This window comes from Nerophis ophidion, linkage group LG11 (assembly GCF_033978795.1).
Source record: "Nerophis ophidion isolate RoL-2023_Sa linkage group LG11, RoL_Noph_v1.0, whole genome shotgun sequence".
In the NCBI taxonomy this organism is placed as follows: Eukaryota; Metazoa; Chordata; class Actinopteri; order Syngnathiformes; family Syngnathidae; genus Nerophis; species Nerophis ophidion.
This window is the reverse complement of record NC_084621.1, coordinates 27,269,733-27,295,613: the sequence shown is the minus strand read 5'-3', so window position 1 is coordinate 27,295,613 and position 25,881 is coordinate 27,269,733. Positions and strand designations below refer to the sequence as shown.

The window sequence follows — 25,881 nt, the reverse complement described above, 5'->3', positions numbered from 1 at the left end:
TTTTTGTTGGAGGCTCCCATTAAAAACAATGTGAGGATGTGAGGAGCTCTCAACGGGTGACGTCATCGTCTGCGACTTCCGGTAAAGGCAAGGCTTTTTTATTGGCGACCAAACGTTGCGAACTTTATCGTGGATGTTCTCTACTAAATCCTTTCAGCAAAAATATGGCAATATCGCTGAAAGTTCAAGTAGAATGGACCTGCTATCCCCGTTTAAATAAAAAAATCTAATTTCAGTAGGCCTTTAAATAAGTGGTAATTAGACTCCAACCAAGCGGTAGAAAATGGATGGGATGGATGGATGTTTTTATCAAACTACCATCAAACATATTTTTTTAGAAATGTAAACATCAGTGCATTTTGCAGCCAGTCCACGCCAAAACAAACAAATCGTGCTTTATTATTATTAAAACTATTGTTCCATTTTATTTGCCCTGGAAGTCGAACAATGGAGCAGCCAATCAGAGGGAGGGGTGGGTGCGCCCTGGATGACGTCATCAAGATGCACTGTGGTGGTGACGATGATGACGATGATGACGATGAGGCGGATGTTCGTGAAATAAACCTTGGCAACACATTTAAGGCGACAACGGTCCCAAAAGGTGCGTGTCAACATTAAATCTCTCTTTTAGACATGGTTTTAGAAAAGTCTATAGAAATATATTTGTCAAAAAATCGATCTTCCGCATTGACGGCGCGGTGACCGCGTCGACCATACTTGACATCAAGCAGTGATTTTTCTCGAACGATTTAATGATAAATAATTAATAACTGCATGTTTGTGCTTTTGTCAGCTGCGTCCACAATGCAAGGCGCCTTTTTGTGGGGATCGATTAGGAGTCGTGACGCGCTACAGCTGATCATTCGTCATATTGATTAGTGTCATCACGTGATTGACAGCAGGTGATGTAATTGCCGCTGTCGGCTGTTTAATGATAACCTCTGGACTTGTGAAACTATTGAATATTGTGATACTTATTATCATCACAAGTCACAATACAAGCATTACACGTCATGAATTAGTATAGCTTAGGGCTGGGCGATAGTGCCTTTTATTTAATATCGCAATATTGTTAGGCCATATCGTGATATACGATATATCAGGGGTCACCAACGCGGTGCCCGCGGGCACCAGGTAGCCCCTAAAGACCAGATGAGTCGCCCGCTGGCCTGTTCTAAAAAATAGCTCAAATAGCAGCACTTACCAGTGAGCTGCCTCTATTTTTTACATTTTATTTATTTACTAGCAAGCTGGTCTCGCTTTGCTCGACATTTTTAATTCTAAGACAGACAAAAGTCAAATAGAATTTGAAAATCCAAGAAAATATTTTAAAGACTTGGTCTTCACTTGTTTAAATACATTCATTCATTTTTTTACTTTGCTTATTGTAAATTTCAGAAAGACAATTTTAGAGAAAAAAATACAACCTTAAAAATGATTTTAGGATTTTTAAACACATATGCCTTTTTACCTTTTAAATTCCTTCTTCTTATTTCCTGACAATTTAAATCATTGTTCAAGTATTTTTTTTTTTATTGTAAAGAATAAAAAATACATTTTAATTTAATTCCTCATTTTAGCTTCTGTTTTTTCGACGAAGAATATTTGTGAAATATTTCTTCAAATTTATGATTAAAATTCCCCAAAAATATTCTGGCAAAAAAAAAATATTCTGGCAAATCTAGAAAATCTGTAGGATCAAATTTAAATCTTATTTCAAAGTCTTTTGAATTTCTTTTCAAATTTTTGTTCTGGAAAATATAGAAGAAATAAGGATTTGTCTTTGTTAGACATATAGCCTAGTCCAATTTGTTATATTTTCTAACAAAGTGCAGATTGGATTTTAACCTATTTAAAACATGTCATCAAAATTCTAAAATTAATTTTAATCAGGAAAAATTACTGTTGATTTTCCATAAATTCTTTTTTTTTAATTTTTTCAAAAAGATTCGAATTAGCTAGTTTTTCTCTTAATTTTTTGGGGGCGAATTTTGAATTTTAAAGGGTCGAAATTGAAGATAAACTATGTTTCAAAATTTAATTTTCATTTTTTTTCGTGTTTTCTCCTCTTTTAAATCGTTCAATCAAGTGTTTTTTTCATCATTTATTCTTTACAAAAAACCTTACGTAAAAGGAAAAAAAATGTGCGACAGAATGACAGACAGAAATACCTATTGTTTTATATACTGTATATATAGATCTATTTATTAAAGGTAAATTGAGCAAATTGGCTATTTATGGCAATTTATTTAAGTGTGTATCAAACTGGTAGCCCTTCGCATTAATTAGTACCCAAGAAGTAGCTCTTGGTTTCAAAAAGGTTGGTGACCCCTGGGATATATATCACGATATTTTGCCTTGGATTTGAATGAACACTTGACACGTATAATCACAGCAGTATGATGATTCAATGTGTATACATTAAAACATTCTTCTTCATACTGCATTAATATATGCTACTTTTAAACCTTCATGCAGAGAGGGAAATCACAACTAAGTAATTTGACCAAAAGTGTATTTATTGAAGTTATTAAGCAATGGCACAAACATTCAAGTCATTTCCAAAACATAAATTGCAAGATTGTCAGAGACATTGTAAGTGTCAAATAAAAATGAGCTGCATAATAGGAAATCAAATAGTATTCGTCCTTCACTATGTGGTATGTTACTAAGGTAATGAAATTCTCTTCATTCTCTAGCGAGTGACTTTTCAAATGATGCTATTAGGAGTGTAACGGTACGTGTATTTGTATTGAACTGTTTCGGCACGGTGGTTTCAGTTTGGTTCGGAGGTGTACCGAACAACACGGACATATAAGTAGCGCACCACAAGTTGTGTAAACAATGCACACCGAGGCACCATGAATTGATTTACGTGGACCCCGACTTAAACAAGTTGAAAAACTTATTGGGGTGTTACCACTTAGTGGTCAATTGTACGGAATATGTACTGTACTGTGCAATCTGCTAATAAAAGTTTCAATCAATCAAAAAAACAACACACGGCATGCTAGCAACGACTGTGCTATGATAGATTGACCACACATCCTCTTTTCACGGGAAATGTCCTCTTTGCGGAACTGTCCAGGTGGAGTTTCTGAAATGCCTCGAATGTCCGTCATTTTGAGTTATGGTTGCGTGTATTTTCAATGTTTTTTCAGGGTTAAGAAGGGGTTAAAAAAAAAAGTGGTGCACGCAGCGTTAACATTCGTGAGGGCGGGGCAGAGACAGAGAGTGAGAGAGTTATGATAAACGCGCATGCGTCGCCAGGCTCTGCTTTTTATCCTTTGATTAATCAGATTAAATTTTTTATTATCAATAACAAGGGTGTCAAAATTGTGCCAAAGAGGCCATTTGCGGCCCACAGCTAATGTTTTAAAGGCCCACGGCACATTCTAAAAATACTATTAAAATAAACTAAAACATCACAAAAGTGAAATAAAAAAGCTTAAAGGTGAAATGTAATTTAGAAAAAGTTGCAATGTTGACTAATAAAACAAAGCATTTTTTTTCTTTCAATATGTCGTTGCTCAAAACATAATATTGAATCAAAATCAATGTTATTGTGAATTATTGACCTAGCCAAGGTTCCCATTACTTCACATCAAATATTCCACTAAGAAAAATATTTTTGGTGGAAGTTTTTGCATATTTTGTGTGTTTGCCATTAAAAATATAGTTTTGTTTAACAAAAAGGGCGGAAAACAAAAAAACAACATAAAAAAACTAAAACATTTTGAAATGAGGGATAGATGTGAAGTTGATGTAGACTCCAGAGATTTAAGCGTTAAATATAAAAAACATGTATGCCCTGGCACACCATTATCATCATTTCATGACCCAAGCAAAACACTTTTTATACTTTTATACTGAAATAAATACACCTACAACTTATTAAATAATAACATAGAAAAAAACTACCAGCAGCTGTAAAGTTTAGATCCATGAAGGAAAGAAAAAAGTGAAAGAATGTTTATAACTGAACACATTTACATATGTATACACATTTGTTTTCTTTTTTAATTATTTTTTTAATGAATTAAGTAATGTTTATGACAATTTTTTTCCAAAACACGATATAGAATGTGAGATACAACAGGATAATGAATATGTTTATCATTTGTTTTCAAAACGCTTACAAAAAAGTGGGACCCCAAAAATGTACTGTGGGACCCCATTTTTATGACTTAATGGGGTCCCTGGGACCCCATTTTAAAAATCACTAGCGCCAACACAGCAGTCAACAGAGGAGAAAAAAATGCTCTATTTAAATATATTATTTATAAAGCAAGTTCGAGTATCATTGTCAAATTTTCACCTACTCCCGGCCATATATGTGTCCTCTTTTTGGGATTTCAGAATATGGTCAGCCTACTTTATAACCAATGTTATCTCAGCTGTTTGTGTAAAAAGTAGTATTTTCCTTGTTCTTCCAGGACGCCAGGGAGCGCTAGTGCACCAACTTAACAACGTTAACCACCGTAGAAGAGCAGATCTGTGTTTACATCCAGTTCATTAATAATGTCACATTTCGCACGTACTGTAATGGTATTTAAAGTTTCTTATTAGTTACTAGTAAACTATTTACATTAGTGTTCACACGTTGGCAATGCAATGTTTTAAGTTTGTGTCTGCTGACAATTGCTCGTTATCAGCACGCCTAAAGGAGACATTTGGCTACGCCTTCCGGACATGTTCTGTTTTCTTGGGAACAAGTGGATTAACTACTGGGTGAGAGTCGAGCAAATATTGTATGTAAGTCCAAACTTTTAATTTAGATTAGTGCCAAGGTTACATTTTACAAATCATTCAATACAGTAGAGTTATTTTTTTTCTGCCCAAACACGTAGAAGTTGTGAAATATGTAATCACGCAGTACTTCCGGTTGTAGGTGCGTCTTAGAGCCACTAGGGGGCAGGATTCTACACGTGGTGTTGTCGAGTGTTACATTATTACTTTCAAGTCTTTCATTGCTTGAAATGGAGGTTAATTTTATGTTTTTATTATAAAAAGTTCATTTTGACACTGGATTTTCGTCACTGAATTGTTGCGTCTAAATTTTGTAAACTGATTTTTTTTTTATCATGATGACAATTTAATTGAATATAAATGTGCAAGCAAAATCCATCCATTCTTCAAAATGTGTGAGTTAATTTATTTAGTTTGTAAAAACAGCGTTTTAAAATCATTGTGTGTGTATATATATATATATATATATATATATATATATATATATATATATATATAAAATGTATTTTGCAAAAGCCATTTTTTTACACTGGAGTTTTTCACTGAATTTTATACGCCTACATTTTGTGAACATAACTTTTTTTTCATCAACGTATGCTGACAATATCATTAATTATATATTTGATTGATTGATATATTTTTATTTCAAATATGCAAAAAAAAAACAAAAAACAAGAGCAAGCATGATCCAATACAGTGCTGTAGCCTTAACGGCTATTATAACAAAATGAAAACAATGGAGAAAAAACAAAAAAAAACAAAAACAAATGAGAGTTCGACTTTTTTTATTTATTTATTTTTTACATATTTGAAAAGGAGTGAGAAGAAGTATACACTTATTTAATCCCACCCCTTTTCTTTAAATCATAAATTACTCTGAGCTCGAACTTCCTTGTTCACTCTATGTACAAACTTAATGAACTTGTATATAAATAAATGATAAATATATACAGACATGCACACTACACACATACATAGCCACACCGTTACAAGTGCTCATGGAAATAGTATCATGAAAAAAATAAAAATAAATTTGTGAGCAAAGTGTTTGTGTTTGAACATTCAGTTTGTTAAAGTAGTGTGAAAAATCAGCGTAAAAATAACTATAGTGTAAAATAATCAATGCAGAAAAATGTGTCACGAAAGCTTTTTTTTACACTGAATTTATTTCACAGATTTTTTTTGCGTTTAAATTTTGTGAGCTGAATTGTTTTACATCATTATGCTGACAATATATTTTTATTGAATATAATTTTGTAAGTAAAATGTCTGTGTTTAAAAATTAAGTTTGTCCAAATGGTGTTTAGAAAATCAGCGTAAAGAAATCATTGTATAGAAGTTCTGTGTAAAAAAAGAAATGAGTTCGGAAAAATGTGTTATAGAAGTTTTTTACACTGAATTTACTGTGTCACTGAATTTTTTTGAGTCAAAATTTTGTGAAATTAATTTTTTACATCAAATAATTTTGACAATTTCACATTTCACTGAATATAGTTTTGTAAGTTAAAAATTCTATTTGTTAAAATACAATGTTTAAAAAAATCAGTTAAAAAATGTATTGTAAATAATTGTATAAGTGTATAAATTCATTACCTAATTTTTTTTACAAAAGTTTATAATTTTTTTTACAATGAATTTGTCACTGAAGTTTTTGTTTAAATTTTGTGACCAAATTTTTTTTTTAACATTAAATTATGCTGACAATTTCATAGAATAAAATTTTGTGAATTAGTCTGTTTAAAAAATCAGTTTGGCAATATACAATGTTAAAAGTTCAGTTTAATTAATTTATTTTATTTGTATTTATTTATTTTATTGTCTATACTTATAGAGTTTTGTTTCGAAAAAAGGAAACATTTGATATTTAATTACAAGACTGTTACATGTATCTACCATTTAAAGCTCAATAAAGAAATGTTTTTGAAAAAATAGAATGTAAAAAATCAGTGTAGAAAAATTTAGTGCTGACAAAATTGTTACAAAAGCTTTTTTTAAATTTGTTTTTATTTTATTTTATACACCCATCCATCCATCCATTTTCTTTTTGGGTTTAAATTTTGTGACCTGAATTTTCTCACATTAAATTTTGTAGGCAATTTAATTGAATAACAATTTGTAAACAACATGTGAATGTTAAAATTAAGTTTGTTAAACTAGTGTTAAAAATTAAGTTTGTTTATTTGATTTGTATTTATTCATATTATTTTTGGGGGGAATGAAACATTTGATATTTAATTACAATACTGTAACTTGTATCTACTACAAAAAACTTAGTAAAAAAATGTGTGTTAAAAAAGTAATGTAAAAAATCAGTATAGAAAAATTCAGTGCAGACAAATTTGTTTAAAAAAAAGTGTTTTTTTTATACTGAATTTATGTTACAACAAATGTAATAATTAAATTATTACATTATAAGTAATTCAATAAATTTATTTTTTTTACATGAAAATGTTATGAAAATTTCATTGACGACAAATGTGTGAGCTTGTCTGTGTGTTGCATGTTGCATTGCTTCAAAACTCTAGGTTAATTTTCTGTAAATTAAGACGGAAGCAATCGATGGTGTAGCAGAAGCCACCAATGAGGTGATTTTCCTCGGTTGGTAGAGCGGCCGTGCCAGCAACTTGAGGGTTGCAGGTTCGATTCCCGCTTCCGCCATCCTAGTCACTGCCGTTGTGTCCTTGGGCAAGACACTTTACCCACCTGCTCCCAGTGCCACCCACACTGGTTTAAATGTAACTTAGATATTGGGTTTCACTATGTAAAGCGCTTTGAGTCACTAGAGAAAAGCGCTATATAAATATAATTCACTTCACTTCTTAAAGTACCAGAAGAGAGTGTTGAGTTTTTTTACACTGAATTTAAAACACTACTTAAACAATCTGAATTTTTAAATGCACATTTTGCTGACAAATTTTGTATTCAATGAAATCAACAGCATACTTTTGTCGCCCGAATGCAGCTGAGATAGGCTCCAGCCACCCCCCGCTACCCCAAAAGGGACACGCGGTAGAAAATAAATGAATTTGATGTAGAAAAAAAATAAATCTGTTCACAAAATACAAATGCAAAAACTTTCAGTTACAAATATTCAGTGTCTAAAAAGATTTTGTCACAAAGACACAAATGGACATCCGTATATGAATGAATGTTTTTTTTATTTAATTAAATAAGTTTATGTCTGTCATATCAAAGATTTTTTGTGACCAGTTTAACAGTGCAGATTAGACATATTTAACAATTATACACATTTACACACAAAAGAAAAGAAAAGAAAAATAATATATATTATATCTCTCACAATGCATAATCTAAGATTTCAGAGGTATTCCAAAAAAAAAACTGTAAAAAGTTTGAATCTCCTTACAGGTCATCTCAGAAGATGGAGGGAGGAAACTTGTGAGTCCACACATAAGACACAGCAACAACTTGAGATGTGACGTGACGATAGCACTAATAGCCGTGTGTCCCTAGCGGCTGCTCCCGAGACCCGCTGGACCGCCTCATCCTGGACCGGGACTCGTCCGTGGTGAGCAAGTTCCAGCAGAGGTACTGGAAGACCAAGCAGACGCTCATCAGGGTCACCGGGAAGAAGGAGGATGAGTGCGTGGTGGCGTCGGACGCTGACTTGGATGCCAAACTGGAGGTAGGCTTTGCTTTTAAACGGCGTCATATTATTCACCACGTCTCATTAGCCAGCACTCAGAGGAGCTCTTGTGTCTTGTAAGTGTGGCTAATGTCTGCTTTCTACATTGATACAGGAACATTGAGTTAGAGATCGACCCATATGTTTTGTCATATACCCATTATTAGTAGTCAAGGAGGCCGATAACCCATATTTGGAGCTGATATTTGCAGTAAATGTTACTCAAACATCAGCTGGACAAAGCTTTTAGTTGTTTTTCAATACCATTTATCATAGGGCTGGGCGATATATTGATATACTCAATATATCGCGGGTTTGTCTCTGTGCGATACAGAAAATGACCATATCGTGATATTCGGGTATACATTCTCACGCAGTTGCTTTTAGCTGCGGACATTACACTGCACGTGTTTTCCACTCTTTCTTGTCTCTTCTTCTCACAGAGACCTAAAACAAGCGCACCTTCTTACATACGTCACGTGTGCAACGTCACACGCTCCCGCGGAGCAGACAGTTAACAACATGGTAACGTTAGCTGTGATGCTAACGGTGCAGTGCGGGTGGTAATACGAGAGAGAGAGAGAAGGTGCGAACCTGGTAACAAATTAAGGTAAATTTAATTCCCAAGAAAAACAGCATGGGGTCCATCGTCTGGCGGTGGTTTGGCTTCAAGCGGGAATATGTTGAACAATTATGCGGCAAAAGCATTGCTACAAAAAGTAGCACCACTGCTAATGTAGCATCATTTGAAAAGTCACCCGCAAGAGAATAATGAGTGCTTGAAACTGCGCATATCAACATCTCTGTTCGGTGCCACACCAACAAAATGCCAAAGCAACTATTTCCAGATCAACACCGTATGAAAAAAATAGTCAACAACAGAAGGAGATAATGTCCACAGGAACCTATCATATAGCGAAGGACATACACTATTTATTATTCCTATCCTATTATGCAGCTCATTTTTATTTGACACTTATTGAAATATCTTGTGTGACATCTTGCACAAAAGTGCATTTTATTTGTTTTAAACTTTTGTAGTGGCGGCCCTGCGATGAGGTGGCGACTTGTCAGGGTGTACGACTCCTTCCGCCGGATTGTAGCTGAGATAGGCGCCAGCGCCCCTCGCAACCCCAAAAGGGAATAAGCGGTAGAAAACGGATGGATGGACTTCCTGTTCATGAGAAAGGACGCAAAAGAAAAAGGCTCCGCTTTTGCTACCGGAGTTTTTGTTTATTCTGAAGATTTTGACCACTGATTTGCGATCACAGCCACAGGAGAGTAACCTGGCACCCTTGACCTCATTTTGGTCAGTTGTGAGGCACTGATACGCTGAAATAAGGCAAGTTGGATGAGACGTTTGCCTCAAGCCATCGGCGCCTTACCGCAGCTCAAAGCGGTTGCCTAGCAACCAAAAACTACGGCGAGTTTACAGCTGTTTTAAAGTGCTTCCAACGTCGCAGTGTTATAAGTTGACAGACTAACACCTCAAATTGATCTGTGAACAACACAAGGTACGCATTGTTGGAACAACCAAGTTAAACGTGCTGCAAGTTGCTAAAGTAACTGCCGTTTAAGACACAAGAGGCACTGACGTCGTCGATCTGCCGCTATGCCAAAAGCTAAAGGGAAGACTGAAAACCCGAAACCTTCGGTGTCAGCCGACACAGGACACAACTGGGAACCAAGATTTGAGACTGGACACAGGACATGATGGGGAACAAGGAGTACTACTAAAAATACTCCTTGAAATGAAAGAAGAAATTAAAGAAATAAAAAAAGATCAGAAAAAAGCAATGGAAGGAACACAAACAAGATGTGAAAAGTCTGCAGCAAAATATTGAAAGTCTGCAAACTCAAATCACCAGTCTCTGATATGTGCCAACAATTGAAGACCTTTCAAGAAGATATGCGCCAACAAATGATGACCCTTCAAGAAGAAAACTACATGCTGTGGAATATCATAGATGAAATGGAGCAGGATAAACGAATGAATGATATCATCGTGACAGGGCACCAAATTAAATCAAGATCCTATGCGAAAGCTGTGAATAATAAAGGTGAACCAGATGAAATGGATCTTGTCTCGGCAGAACAGCAAGTGGTCAACTTTCTGCAATCAAAGGAAATTGAAATTGACATTAATACCATCGAAACATGCATCCCACTGAACAGAAGAGACAACAACGCCACTCCAGTTGTGCTCGTGAAATTCGTAAACAGAAAATCTAAAATGGCATTGCTGAGACAGGGAAAGAAGCTGAAGGGAACAAATGTGTACATGAATGAGCATCTCACTAAACGTAATGCTGGAATCGCCAAGAAAGCACGCGACTTGAGAAAGCAGGGAAAAATCCAGGGAACTTGGAGCGCCAACTGTAAAATCTACATCAAGCTGAATGGAGGTCCAGAAGCAAGAGTAATTGTTGTCAATGACATCAAAGACCTGGACAAATTTTAAGTTTACACAGCTTCCACAACAATGATGATAATGGACTCTGACAGAAAACAAGCACCTAAATTCAACATCAACACTACTACACTGCAAGGGACGACTAAAAAAGAAGACTTAGATTCAGGACTGCATCCATCTATACTTATAGAGATTATTGAAACGACATCAAAGATTGTTGAGCAAGGAAATATGGAACTACAAAACTTCTGCAACAAAGAGCACAAAAAACAGGATTTGGAAAACGATATAGATCCACATTAGTAATAATTGTTTTTATTACACAGATGAGCAATATAATAGCAACATTAAAAGTGACAACAAATTGTCAATTATTAATTTTAATAGCAGAAGCTTGTATGCAAACTACAACAACATTAAGAACTTTTTGGAACACATCAACGAACCCTTCAAAGTGATCGCCATCACAGAAACATGGATTGATGATGAAAAAGGAATAGATTTTGATCTGGAAGGATATGAACTAAACTATATTAACAGAACCAACAAAAATGGAGGAGGAGTAGCTGTGTATGTGATGAAGAACCTGAACTACAAAGTGGTAAAAAACATGTCATTTGCTATAGATAATATCTTAGAATGTATTACCATTGAAATATGTCAGGAAAATAGCAAAAAAATAGTAATTAGTTGTATATACCGATCACCTAAGTCAAGTATAGAAACATTTGAAGAATGGATCAAGGCAACTACATGGACAATGGTAAAAAAATAATTTTCTTATGCGGTGACTTTATAATGACTTATTGAACCCTAACAAGCAAAAGTTTATTGATGACTTCCTTGATACAATGTACAGCATCAGTTTATATCCTAAAATCACAAAGCCAAGCAGAATCACAGGACACTGTGCTACGCTTATTGATAATATTTTTACTAATGATTTTGATAATAACACTACAAGTGGTTTACTAAAAACCGACGTTAGTGATCATCTGCCAGTTTTTACAATATATGATGGAAACTGCAAAAAGAACATGGAAGACAAAAGGACATTTCAAAGACTGTGCACAGAGAAGAGGATGATTGCTTTCAAAATGGAGCTACAAAAGCAAGATTGGGACAATGTGTACAATGAAGAAGAGGTTGATGAAGCATACGAACATTTTTTAAACAAGTTCATAATACTTTATGACAAACATTGTCCATGGAGACAACTCAGTAGTAAACAGAGAAAGAATAATCAACCATGGATGACAAAAGGATTAAAAAATGCTTGTAAGAAGAAGAATACGCTATATAGAAAATTTATAGTACAAAGAACTACAGAGGCAGAAGTTAAGTACAAAAAGTATAAAAACAAGTTAACAAACATACTACGATCATGTAGAAAATAATATTACAGTGAATTATTGGACAGGAACAAAAATAATATGAGAGCAACATGGGGCATTCTCAATAGCATTATTAAAAATGGCACTAAGAGGGATTACCCCCATTACTTCTTAGACGCAAATAAACATAATGACAACATAAAGGAAGTAGTTGAAAGCTTTAATAACTACTTTGTAAATATTGGATCAAAATTGGAAGAAAGGATTCCAGACCCAGTTTCAATTGAGGACTATAATGATACCATAGAGCGAAATCCCAACTCCATGTTCCTCAGTAATGTGACACAGGAGGAAATAGTTAAAATTGTGAAAAAATTTAAATCAAAGACTTCAACTGATTGTAATGGAATTGATATGGATATGATAAAAAAGGTGATTGATGAGATCTCAGGACCACTAATGTATATTAGTAACCTATCATTTCAAACAGGTACATTTCCAAGCAAAATGAAAATAGCTAAAGTTGCACCAATTTATAAGACTGGTGATAAACATCTATTTACAAATTATAGACCTGTTTCTTTACTTCCACAATTTTCTAAAATCATTGAAAAACTGTTCAATAACATATTAGAGAGTTTCATAAATAAATATAGAATACTCGAAGAGAACCAATCTGGATACAGAGCTAATGTTTCAACTTCAATGGCTTTAATTGAAATCACAGAAGAAATTACCAATGCAATAGATAGTAAAAAATGTGCGGCAGCAGTGTTTATGGATCTAACTAAAGCATTTGACACAATTAATCACAATATTTTAATAAAAAAACTGGAACGATATGGCATCAGAGGGTTAATATTAAATTGGATAAAAAGTTATCTAACGAACAGGAAACAATACGTGAAGCTAGGCGAACACACTTCTACAATGCTAAATATTTCCTGTGGTGTACCTCAGGGATCAATATTAGGACCTAAATTATTCAATCTCTATATAAATGACATTTGTAAAGTTACAAGAGATTTAAAGTTAGTATTATTTGCGGATGATACAACAGCGTTTTGTTCAGGAGAGAACACACAGTGGATAATACAAATAATAACAGAAGAAATGAACAAATTAAAAAAATGGTTTGACAAAAACAGACTATCATTGAATCTCAGTAAAACTAAAATAATGCTATTTGGTAACAGTAGAAAAGAAAGTCAAACACAAATACAAATAGACGGAATAGAAATTGAAAGAGTAAATGAAACCAAATTTCTAGATATAATGATTGATCATAAATTGAACTGGAAATCTCATGTAAAAAATATACAACATAAAGTTGCAAGAAATACATCAATAATGAATAAAGCCAAATATGTTCTAGACCAAAAATCACTTCATATTCTCTACTGCTCACTAGTGTTACCATATCTGAGTTACTGTGTAGAAATATGGGGAAATAATTACAAAAGTAAACTTCATTCACTAACAGTTTTACAAAAAAGATCAGTTAGAATAATACATAATGTTGGGTATAGAGAACATACAAACCCTTTATTTATTGAATCAAAGATACTGAAATTCCACGACATAGTGGAATTGCAAAAAGCTAAGATTATACACAAAGCAAACTATAACCTGCTTCCCAAGAATATACAACAATTCTTCTCAATAAAAGAAGAGAAATATAATCTTAGAGAAAAATGTAATTTAAAACATTTGTATGCACGTCCAACACTTAAGACCTTCAGTATATCAGTATGTGGAATTAAATTATGGAATGGATTAAGCAAAGCAATCAAACAATGTACTAATATGATCCACTTCAAGAAACTCTTCAAACTGAAAGTGTTTACAAAGTACTAAAATGAAGAACCATGATAAATATTCTGATTTTACTCACCCATTCATTCTCAAAATAATCTGTTTTATCTCATTGTATGGAATAAAACTTACTTCACCAATTATTTATTTATTTATTTTTTTGTATTGTGATTACTTATTACTTATGGAGTATACATTGTGAATACATTGAGAACAGGAAGTGAACAAAAGTTTTAGCAACTGTTATGTAAAGAAAAGGGGTAGGATTAAATAAGCTCTGCTTTTTCCTACTCCTTTTCGAACATGTTGAAGAGAGAAACTGGAAATTGTGATATATCACGTTGTATGCTTGCATGTTCAAAATAAACTCAAACTTAAACTTAAACTTGTAGTGGCGTTCTGTACAAAAAGCGCACTTTAATTTAGTGTTGTTTTGATATGTCATTTTAGTGACATGCACAAAAGTGCACTAACAGCTTGTTTTAAAATGTCTCTGACAATCTTGCACTTTCTGTTTTGGAAATGACATGAATTTTTGTGCCACTGCTTATAAACCGTTTAATAAATACAGTTTTGGTCAATTGACTTAGTTGGGATTTCCCTCTCTGCATGAAAGTTTAAAATGAGCATATTAATACAGTATGAAAAAGAATGTTTTAATGTAGAAACATAGAATCATCATACTACAGTGATTAAATGCATCAAGTGTTCATTCAAGGCCAAGGCAAAATATGGAAATATATATCGTGTATCGTGACATGGCCTAAAAATATCGAGATATTAATAAAAGGCCAAATCGCCCAACCCTAATTTATTAGAAAAATGTCAAAAAAGTAGCGACATATTGTGCAGCGCTAACAGGTCCCTCAACCCCCAGGGATCAATAAAGTACTTTCTATTCTATTTTTATTCTATTCTAATCTTTGGGCGCCATTTGACTCGATTCTTGTGCGTAACGATTCAGTTCTGAATGGATTCTCAATTCAAATGATTTTCGATCGAAAATCAATACTTTTTTTTAATAACGTTGGGTGTCAGTTTTATGATTAACTACAACCCTCCATAAATTAGATAAACCGCTCTGATCAATTTCTAGATGACTTAAAAGACAACTGGTTTTGTTGAATAATGCAACAAGAGACGTGTCCAACACTTCTCTTTTCTAAATAAATCTGTATAGCAGACATGATCACATGATGTGATTTGTCACAAAAGCTTTTTTTTTTTTACAATTAATTTATATCACATTTGCATTTGTATGTGCAAACAATAGTAATAAAAAATATTGTATATATTTTTTTATTAATATTTGATAGAAGGGTTAGTGTATGTGCCTGACAGTACAAAGGTCCTGAGTGGTCCTGAGTTTGCATGTCCTTCCCGTGAATGCGTGGGTTCCCTCCGGGTACTCCGGCTTCCTCCCACTTCCAAAGACATGCACCTGGGGATAGGTTGATTGGCAACACTAAAATTGGCCCTAGTGTGTGAATGTGAATGTGAGCGTGAATGTTGTCTATCTGTGTTGGCCCTTGTCCAGGGCGTGCCGCGCCTTCTGGCCGAATGCAGCTAATAGGCTCCAGCACCCCCCGCAACCCCAAAAAGGGACAAGCGGTAGAAAATTGATGAATAGATATAAATAAGAATCGTAATTCATTCGAAAATCTTGTTTTGACAACCGTTGACGCTGATTTAGTAGAAAAAAACAAACACCTTCATTTTGTGTGTCCATATTTGCATTTCAAAAAATAGAAAATCTCCTGGGAAAATTGATAAAAATATGTGTTTTCTTTACTTCATCATAACTTGCTATCTATGAAACCCAAAACCAGTCAAGTTGGCACGTTGTGTAATTCTTAAATAAAAACAAAAACCTTTTCAGCTTATATTCAATTGAATAGACTGCAAAGACAAAATATTTAATGTTCCAACTGAGAAACTTTTTTTTTTTTTTGCAAATAATCATTAACACTAACACTAAACAATAATTACAACACATTGCAAAAAAGTTTGCACAGGGGCATTTTTACCACTGTGTTACATGGCCTTTCCTTTTAACAATACTCAGTAAACATTTGGGAACTGAGGAGACCAATTTTTTTTAACTTTTCAGGTGGAATTCTTTCCCATTCTTGCTTGATGTACAGCTTAAGTTGTTCAACAGTCCGGGGTCTCCGTTGTCGTATTTTAGGCTTCATATTGCGCCACACATTTTCAATGGGAGACAGGTCTGGACTACAGGCAGGCCAGTCTAGTACCCGCACTCTTTTTCTATGAAGCCACACTGTTGTAACACGTGGCTTGGCATTGTCTTGCTGAAATAAGCAGGGGCGTCCATGATAACGTTTTTTTGGATGACAACAGATGTTGCTCCAAAACCTGTATGAACCTTTCAGCATTAATGATGCCTCACAGATATGTAAGTTAGCCACGCCTTGGTCACTAATACACCCACCATACCATCACAGATGCGGGCTTTTAAACTTTGCACCTATAACAGTCCAGATGATTCTTTTCCACATTGTTCCGGAGGACACGACGTCCACAGTTTCCAAAAAAAAATTGAAATGTGGACTCGTCAGAGCACAGAATAATAATAATAATAATAATGGATTAGATTCATATCGCGCTTTTCTATTGTTATATACTCAAAGCGCTCACAGAGAAGTGGGAACCCATCATTCATTCACACCTGGTGGTGGTAAGCTACATCTGTAGCCACAGCTGCCCTGGGGTAGACTGACGGAAGCGTGGCTGCCAGTTTGCGCCTACGGCCCCTCCGACCACCACCAATCATTCATCATTCATTCACCGGTGTGAGCGGCACCGGGGGCAAAGGGTGAAGTGTCCTGCCCAAGGACACAACGGCAGCGACTTTGATGTCCATAGGTGGGAAGCGAACCTGCAACCCTTAGGTTTTGGCATGGCCGCTCTACCCACTACGCCATGCCGCCCAGAACACTTTTCCACTTTGCATCAGTCCAGCTTAGATGAGCTCAGGCCCAGCGAAGCCAGCAGTGTTTCTGGGTGTTGTTGACAAATGGGTTTCGCTTTGCATAGCAGAGTTTTAACTTGTACTTACAGATGTAGCGACAAACTGTATTTAGTGACAGTGGTTTTCTGAAGTGTTCCTGAGCCCATGTGATGATATCCTTTACACACTGATGTCACTTTTAGATGCAGTACCGCTTGAGGGATCAAAGGTCTGTAATATAACCGCTTACGTGCAGTTATTTTTCCAGATTCTCTGAACCTTTTAAAGATATTATGGACCGTAGATGGTGAAATCCCTCAATTCCTTGCAATAGCTGGTTGAGAAATGTTGTTCTTAAACTGTTGGACAATTTGCTCACACATTTGTTCACAAAGTTGTGACACTCGCCCCATCCTTGTTTGTGAATGACTGAGCATTTCATGGAAGCTGCTTTTATACCCAATCATGGCACCCACCTGTTTCCAATTAGCCTGTCCAAATAAGCGTTTGATGAGCATTCCTCAACTTTCTCAGTCTTTTTTTGCCACTTGTGCCAGCTTTTTTGAAACATGTTGCAGGCATCAAATTCCAAATTTGCTAATATTTGCAAAAAATAAACTTCTACAGTTGGAACGTTAAATATCTTGTCTTTGATGCGTATTCAATTGAATATAAGTTGAAAAAGATTTGCAAATCATTGTATTCTGTTTTTATTTATGATTCACACTACGTGCCAACTTCAATGGTTTTGGTGTGTGTACTTAGTTTTATACAATTTTTTAGCAATTTATGTATTTATTACATTGTATGTAAGGTTTGCTCCTGAGGAACACTGAAATATTGCCAACACGTAGCTAAAATAATTCTGGGCCCCTTCACGATTATAGTTCAGACATGTTTCAAGCTGGCTGACATATTGTCTTCCTGGATGTTGCAGAAAGTATGAGAATGTGTCAACCGCTGCCTCCTCTTCTTTACTTCTATAATTAAGTTACGCAAAGTTAGTATTTTTGGCAGAGACTTCTTGTTCAAGATGGAAGCCTTGATGTGAAATAATTGGAGCCTTAAACAGGAGAATAATTCATGACAACATTGCTTTTGATTCATTATTTTTTTAAACAGTGACAGTTTCAATAAATCAGACTAAAGGTCTTTGGGATCCAAAAGGCTATCATTCAATAAAGTGTAGAAAAAATAAGTGATATATTAATTAAATAATTAATATATTATATATATAATTTTGACTTACAATGCTTGAACCTCCAGATCAACATCAGATCTATCTGTCGATTATAAGTTATTATTTTGAGAGCAATGACATTTTTAAATTTAAAGAAAAACAACCTGCATGGGAGATTTGTGTTATTAGTGTCAAAATTGCAACATTTTCTTGTTTCATTTTACCAGTTTTCTCTTCCTTTTTTTCCCACAGTTTATTTATTTTTTTGATCTTGTAGTAATATTTGTAAAATGTGCCACGGGACTTATTTACACAATTAAATAATGTATTTTTGGACCACAGAACGCACTTGGGAACCCACCTGCTCCCAGTGCCACCCACACTGGTTTAAATGTAACTTAGATATTGGGTGTCACTATGTAAAGCGCTTTGAGTCACGAGAGAAAAGCGCTGTATAAATACAATTCACTTCACTTCACTTCACTAAATTTGTAGGAGAAAAAAAACTATACTGGCCACACCGCAGCCGCGGATAAACATGTTATGATGGTAAATGGGTTATTCTTGTAGAGCGCTTTTCTACCTTCAAGGTACTCAAATCACTTTGACACTCTTTCCATATTCACCCATTCATACACACATGCAAGGCCCTAACCACGACCCATCAGGAGCAAGGATGCAGTGTTTTGTTCAAGGACACAAGGGACGTGGCGAGGTTGGTACAAGGTGGGGATTGAACCAGGAACCCCTCAGCTACGCGGTCCCGTCCCGTGTTGTGAGAAATTTGTTATTTTTTCAAACATATATATTTTGTGAATGTTTATTTAGATACCTTAATTTTTTTCCAAACAGTGTATGTAACACAGCAGTAAAAGGGCTGATCAAACAAAACAGAAGTCATCGTCGTGCACCCACGACCTGCGCAAGCCAGCTCTCCGATGATGACGTTTTGGTGAATTAACTGAGGACATTTTGACACTGAAACAATACAATAATTATGCTGTTGTAAGTTAATAATACTTACACAGACATTTGTAAAGGTGTTAGCATATGATCTAATGCTAACAATGATTACATTATGCTAAGACATACAAATATGCATGAAAACGCGGTTTAGTAAAAACTTACAAGCGTTGCTTGGAGTGATATATTAAGACTCCATTCGAGTAGAACGCTATGGACGGCTGGAAGACAGTTAAAAGCTCTAAAAAGAAAGGTACTGCAGCATGTGCCATGAGCGAACTCGTCCAAAAGCTGGCCTAATGTTTTTTGTTTTTTTTTTAACCAATTGCGCTTCAGAAAAATCCAAAAATGAGCTTCATCATTTTATTAGCTGCAGGAAAATAGTAGCGTCCGATAATGGCTTTTTTGCCGGTAATCCGATGTTTTTCAACTCTTAATTACCAATTTCGATATCAACCGATACCGATATATACAGTCGTGGAATTAACACATTATTATGCCTAATTTTGTTGTGATCCATTAAAAAATGTAACAAGGTTTTCCAAAATAAATGAACTCAAGTTATGGAAAAAAATATTTATTATTGAAGTCAAAAAGTACTTAAATTTTTTTTTTAACATGCCTCAAAACAGCAGCTTAGAAGCATGAGGAGGTTGAGGTGGGCAGGGCAGCGTGTATATTGTAGCGTTCCGGAGGAGTTAGTGCTGCAAGGGGTTCTGGATATTTGTTCTGTTGTGTTTATGTTGTGTTACGGTGCGGATGTTCTCCCGAAATGTGTTTGTAATTCTTGTTTGGTTTGGGTTGACAGTGTGGCGCATATTTGTAACAGTGTTTAATTTGTTTATACAGCCACCCTCAGTGTGACCTGTATGGCTGTTGACCAAATATGTGTGTGTGAAAAGCCGTAGATATTATGTGACTGGGCCGGCACGCAAATGCAGTGCCTTTAAGGTTTATTGGCGCTCTGTACTTCTCCCTACGTCCGTGTACCACTCTGTACAACAGCGTTTTAAAAAGTCGCAAATTTTACTTTTTGAAACCGATATCGGTACTTTGCGATATTACATTGTTAAGTAGTTATCGGCCGATAATATCGGCTGTCCAATATTATCAAACATCTCTAGTCCTGGGTTTAAATTAACTGCGGGCCGCACTGTGGAGACGCACACACATCCCAACTTTAAATTGGAACGTTTTCTGTGCGGTTCTTCAGGTGTTCCACTCCATTCAGAGGACTTGCATGGAGCTGCTAAAAGTCATCGAGCAGTACCAGAGGAGGATCTGCTGTAAGAACCATCTCCGACTCACTTCTATCGAGACCGTTGAAATCTGACGACTGAAGCGCTCTGCAGTTCTTTCCCAGGAGGAGAGCGAGCTGGGTCGGTTCCTGCGGTCCCAGGGTTCCCAGGACAGAAGCAGGGCCGGGAAGATCATGCAGGCCACCGGCAAAGCTCTCTGCTTCTCCTCGCAGCAGAGGTGAGCCAGTGGTGGTCAGCAGCTGCAGAAGAAGAAGAAGAAGAGAAATGTTGTCTTCTCATGTTGTCGCTGCGCCGCACAGGCTGGTCCTGAGGAAGCCTCTGTGCCGCCTGTACCAAGAAGTGGAGACCTTCCGCTTCAGGGCCATCTCCGACAGCTGGCTGACGGTCAACCGCATGGAACAGACCAGGACCGAGTACCGCGGCGCGCTCCTGTGGATGAAGGATGTCTCCCAGGAGCTGGACCCGGACACACACAAGCAGATGGAGAAGTTCCGTAAGGTCAGTGGGAGTGAGAGAGGTTCCTGTGGAACACTGGTGTCAAACTCCACCTGGCCTAGAGATAATACTCGTACAGTGCAGGCCAAAAGTTTGGACACGCCTTCTCCGGATTCAATGCGTTTTCTTTATTTTCATGACTATTTACATTGTAGATTGTCACTGAAGGCATCATGTGGAGTTATGTTCTTAACAAAAAAAAAGGTGAAATAACTGGAAACATGTTTTATATGCTAGTTTCTTTAAAATAGCCACCCTTTGCTATGAATACTTTAAAGGCCTACTGAAACCCACTACTACCGACCATGCAGTCTGATAGTTTATATATCAATGATGAAATAGTAACATTGCAACACATGCCAATACGGCCTTTTTAGTTTACTAAATTGCAATTTTAAATTTCCTGGGAGTTTCTTGTTGAAAACGTCGCGGAATGATGACGTGTACGCGTGACGTCACAGACTGTTAGGAAATATTAGCGCTGCGCACACACACAGCTAAAAGTCGTCTGCTTTAACCGCATAATTACACAGTATTTTGGACATCTGTGTTGCTGAATCTTTTGCAATTTGTTCAAATAATAATGGAGAAGTCAAAGTAGAAAGATGGAGTTGGGAAGCTTTAGCCTTTATCCACACAAACACACGGTGATTCCTTGTTTAAAATTCCCGGAGGTGAAGCTTTCCTATGGATCGGAGCGGTCAAGCGAACATGGATCCCGACCAAAGGTAAACCAGCAGTTTTCGGTGAGGAAATTGTGGTAAAAAGTCGCCACTTACCGGAGATCAGCGGAGCTTGTGCCGTCCTTACAGCTGTCGTCGACTTCCATCATACACTGGCCTCAAGACACCTGTGGACACACCCTTCTGACTATCAGGTACTATTTAACTCACTAAAACACAATAGAAAGATAAGGGATTTCCCAGAATTATCCTAGTAAATGTGTCTAAAAACATCTGAATCCGTCCCAATGCAATCGCGTTTTTTTTTTTTTTTCTTCCCCTAATCCGTCGCTATCAATATCCTCAAACACAAATCTTTTATCCTTGCTCAAATTAATGGGGAAATTGTCGTTTTCTCGGTCCAAATAGCTCTTTTTGTTGGAGGCTCCCATTAAAAACAATGTGAGGATGTGAGGAGCCATCAATGGGTGACGTCATCGTCTGCGACTTCCAGTAAAGGCAGGGCTTTTCTTTTAGCGACTAAAAGCTGCAAACTTTATCGTCAATGTTCTCTACTAAATCCTTTCAGCAAAAATATGGCAATATCGCAAAATTATCAAGTATGACACATAGAATGGACCTGCTATCCCCGTTTAAATTAGAAAATCTAATTTCAGTAGGCCTTTAACGCACACTCTTGGCATTCTCTCAATGAGCTTTAAGCACACCTGTGAACTGAAAACCATTTCAGGTGACTGCCGTATTTTTCGGACTATAAGTCGCCGTTTTTTGCGACATACACTCCGGAGCGACTTATGTGTGAAATTATTACCACATTACCGTAAAATATCAAATAATATAATTTATCTAATTCGCGGAAGAGACCAAGAAAATGTCAGCAATCGTCACACACACACGTCAGCAATCGTCACACACACGTCAACCAATAAGAATTCGGCGGGGGATGGTCATGGCAGAAGTGCATTGTGGGTCATGGAATGCTAACTGCTATATGCTACTGCCGTAGCTATAAAAATGGATCATTTCATCGTTGGCGGTAACTTATAAAAACTGAGAAGGGCTGAACAAAAATGGCACCGAAAGGGAAATCATGTACCCCAGAATACATGCTGGACGTAGTGAAATATGCAGCAGAAAACGACAAGAGGAAGCAAGCAGCGCATACTTTTGGAGTTGGCAGAGTTGTTTAGAAGCGACATCGAGGAAGAAGATTTAATGGGATTTATCAAATAGGAGTGACAGATTGTTTGTTTGGTAAACGTATAGCATGTTCTATATGTTATAGTTATTTGAATGACTCTTACCATAATATGTTACGTTAACATACCAGGCACCTTCTCAGTTGGTTATTTATGCGTCATATAACGTACACTTATTCAGCCTGTTGTTACTATTCTTTATTTATTTTAAATTGCCTTTCAAATGTCTATTCTTGGTGTTGGATTTTAGCAAATAAATTTCCCCCAAAAATGCAACTTGTACTCCAGTGTGACGTATATACGTTTTTTTTTTCCTTCTTTATTATGCATTTTCGGCCGGTGCGACGTATACTCCTGAGCGATTTATAATCCGAAAAATACGGTACCTCTTGAAGCTCATCGAGAGAATGCCAAGAGTGTGCGAAAAAGTAATCAGAGCAAAGGGTGGCTATTTTGAGGAAACTAGAATATAAAATATGTTCTCAGTTATTTCACCTTTTTTTTGTTAAGTACGTAACTCCACATGTGTTCATTCATAGTTGTGATGCCTTCAGTGACAATCTACAATGTAAATAGTCATGAAAAAAAAGAAAACGCATTGAATGAAAAGAAGGTGTGTCCAAAGTTTTGGCCTGCACTGTACTTCATATTTTCTTACTAAATGTATTCCTTCTTTCCATTTGGATTTAAAAATATACACTAGAGAGACTTAATTAAACATATAGTTATATTGGTAATTATGTGGTTGCAGTGCAGATTTTGACACAAAGAAGTAAAACATCATCAATAATACATATTTTGCACTAAACAACTATGGATATGATGAAAACACTTATCTTCACACCCGTATTGCACACCAAGCAAAAGTTTGTTTACATCAAGAAAAAAGATCACGGTAATATCATTTAGACTTTAATATTGTCTAATAATGAAACAAATATTGTCATACATCACAAACATGTTTTTGTTCAAATGAAAATAAATACTTCAATGTAAAAACACGGTAAATTTAACAGTGATAATCTAGTGACTGGGCTGTCAGAATATCCCGTAAAATCAAAATTTTTGTTAGTGTACGTAAGAAAAATACATACCGTATTTTTCGGACTATAAGTCGCAGTTTTTTTTTCATAGTTTGGCCGGAGGTGCGACTTCTACTCAGGAGCGATTTATGTGTGAAATTATTAACACATTACCGCAAAAAGCAAATAATATTTAGCTCAGTCACGTAAGAGACTAGACATATAAGATTTCATGGGATTTAGCAATTAGGAGTGACAGATTATTTGGTAAACGTGTAGCATGTTCTATATGTTATAGTTATTTGAATGACTCTTACCATAATATGTTACGTTAACATACCAGGCACCTTCTCAGTTGGTTATTTATGCGTCATATAACGTACACTTATTCAGCCTGTTGTTACTATTCTTTATTTATTTTAAATTGCCTTTCAAATGTCTATTCTTGGTGTTGTATTTTATCAAATAAATTTCCCCCAAAAATGTGACTTATATTCCAGTGCGACTTATATATGTTTTTTTTTTCTTCTTTATTATGCATTTTTGGCAGGTGCGAAAATTACGGGAATTAAATTAGGGTGTCGAGATTATTTTTTTTTAATTTATACTGAAATCAATAATTCTTAAAGGTTCAAAACAGACAGAGATGATTCACACATGAAACCGCTTTATTTTTTTTAACTATTTTTTTCTTCAAATGTCATCTTTTAATACATTTTTGGGGGGAAATGCCCAAGAAGAAGAAGAAACACCAATCACACGTTTTGTCATATCAAGAGTGCTGTTAATCATGATTAATCACATTTTTCCTAAATAACATTAGCCCAATACTTGTATACAAATGAAATTTTTTTGTCAACGTCATACAGGAACGATTTTTTTTAAATGTCGATTTGCTCAAAACTTGGAGACAATAAAAATAGAATTAAGAATGAACCATTTTGAAAGTTTTGGCAATAATATTGCAAAAAATGTACAGTTACTAGTTGATAATGTCGTAAACACACTCATAAACAACTTAACGTGGCGCACCATTTTTAATCTGCGTTAACTCTTTTATAATTCAACCAGTGGTTTAAACAAACAAGCTTGTTTACCTTTTTCCGATGATTTGCAGATCTTTTTTGGTACAATGTGATCCCAGCCCTTTGTGATTACTCACGCATGCCCAAAATTCTCTAGGAAGCAACATAAATTCACATTCAGCCGGTAGATGCAACTTGATGCTCTTGTTTATACAGTTGGTGTTTCCTTGCTGAAATTGTAGCTGTGGCAATATGAAAACCAATCTTCTTGCAGGACTTGGTCTTAACAGATGTTTAGTGGTTTACATGTCTGTGGTGCTTTAGTCGACACTGACGCAGGTAAACTTTGCCAGCGGAGTTTGTTTTCCTCTGTTGTTGTCGATGTAGTGCTACAGTATGTGCTTCGCTTTAGGGTTTTTTAAAGTCGATGTGCGCCGATGATAAGACAAAAATGTTACCTCAGTTTTATCGAAAGTTCTGTTTTGAAGAAAAATTGGCCGCATCTCATTGCGATCACAGACCATGTATCAATGTGCGAATGTGATTAAGCTCCATTTGTACAGTATATCATAATGCGATCATTTATTTTTTATTAACCCCATGCACTAATGTTGGCAACCCGAAATTAAATGCATAGGCAATTGTGTAACAATATCATGAACAAAATCCTTACTCATTAATGTCAATGTTAAAAACAATGTCAATATATGAAGTTTTAAAAACATTAGTGTCAATATATTTAGTTTTAAAAACATTAATGTAAATTAAGTATCAATGTCAATTTATTATTCAGACATAAAAACATTAATATCAATATATTATTGCGTGTTAAACACATTAATGTCAATATTAAGTGTTAATAACATTAATGACAATATATTGTTAAGTGCTAAAAACATTAATGACAATATATTAAGTGTTAAAAACATTAATGACAATATATTACTTAGTGTTAAACACATTAATGTCAATATATTATTATATGTTAAAAACATGTATGTCAATATATGAAGTGTTAAAAACAATGTCAATAAGTTATTAAGTGTTAAAAACAATGTCAATACATTAAGTGTTAAACACAATGTCAATATATTATTCAGTGTTAAAAACAATGTTAATATATTAAG

At 35.4% G+C, this 25,881-nt stretch overlaps 1 protein-coding gene across 8 annotated transcripts in view; it reads left to right on the top strand.

Annotated features, from left to right (window-relative positions):
- Positions 1-473: 473 nt before the first annotated feature.
- ica1 (islet cell autoantigen 1) overlaps positions 474-25,881 on the top strand; it is a 47,960-nt gene continuing 22,552 nt past the window's right edge. For 3 of the 8 annotated variants that reach the window (XM_061915492.1, XM_061915490.1, XM_061915487.1), the window contains exons 1-6: positions 4,469-4,731; positions 8,119-8,148; positions 8,224-8,395; positions 20,285-20,357; positions 20,424-20,547; positions 20,630-20,828. In XM_061915492.1, the coding sequence (XP_061771476.1) occupies positions 4,610-4,731; positions 8,119-8,148; positions 8,224-8,395; positions 20,285-20,357; positions 20,424-20,547; positions 20,630-20,828 (720 nt within the window). In that variant the 5' untranslated portion in view covers positions 4,469-4,609. Of the gene's footprint in view, positions 602-4,464; positions 4,756-8,118; positions 8,149-8,223; positions 8,396-20,284; positions 20,358-20,423; positions 20,548-20,629; positions 20,829-25,881 lie in introns of those variants that run through there. The other 5 variants (XM_061915491.1, XR_009808788.1, XR_009808787.1 and 2 more) reach the window with 5 other exon arrangements.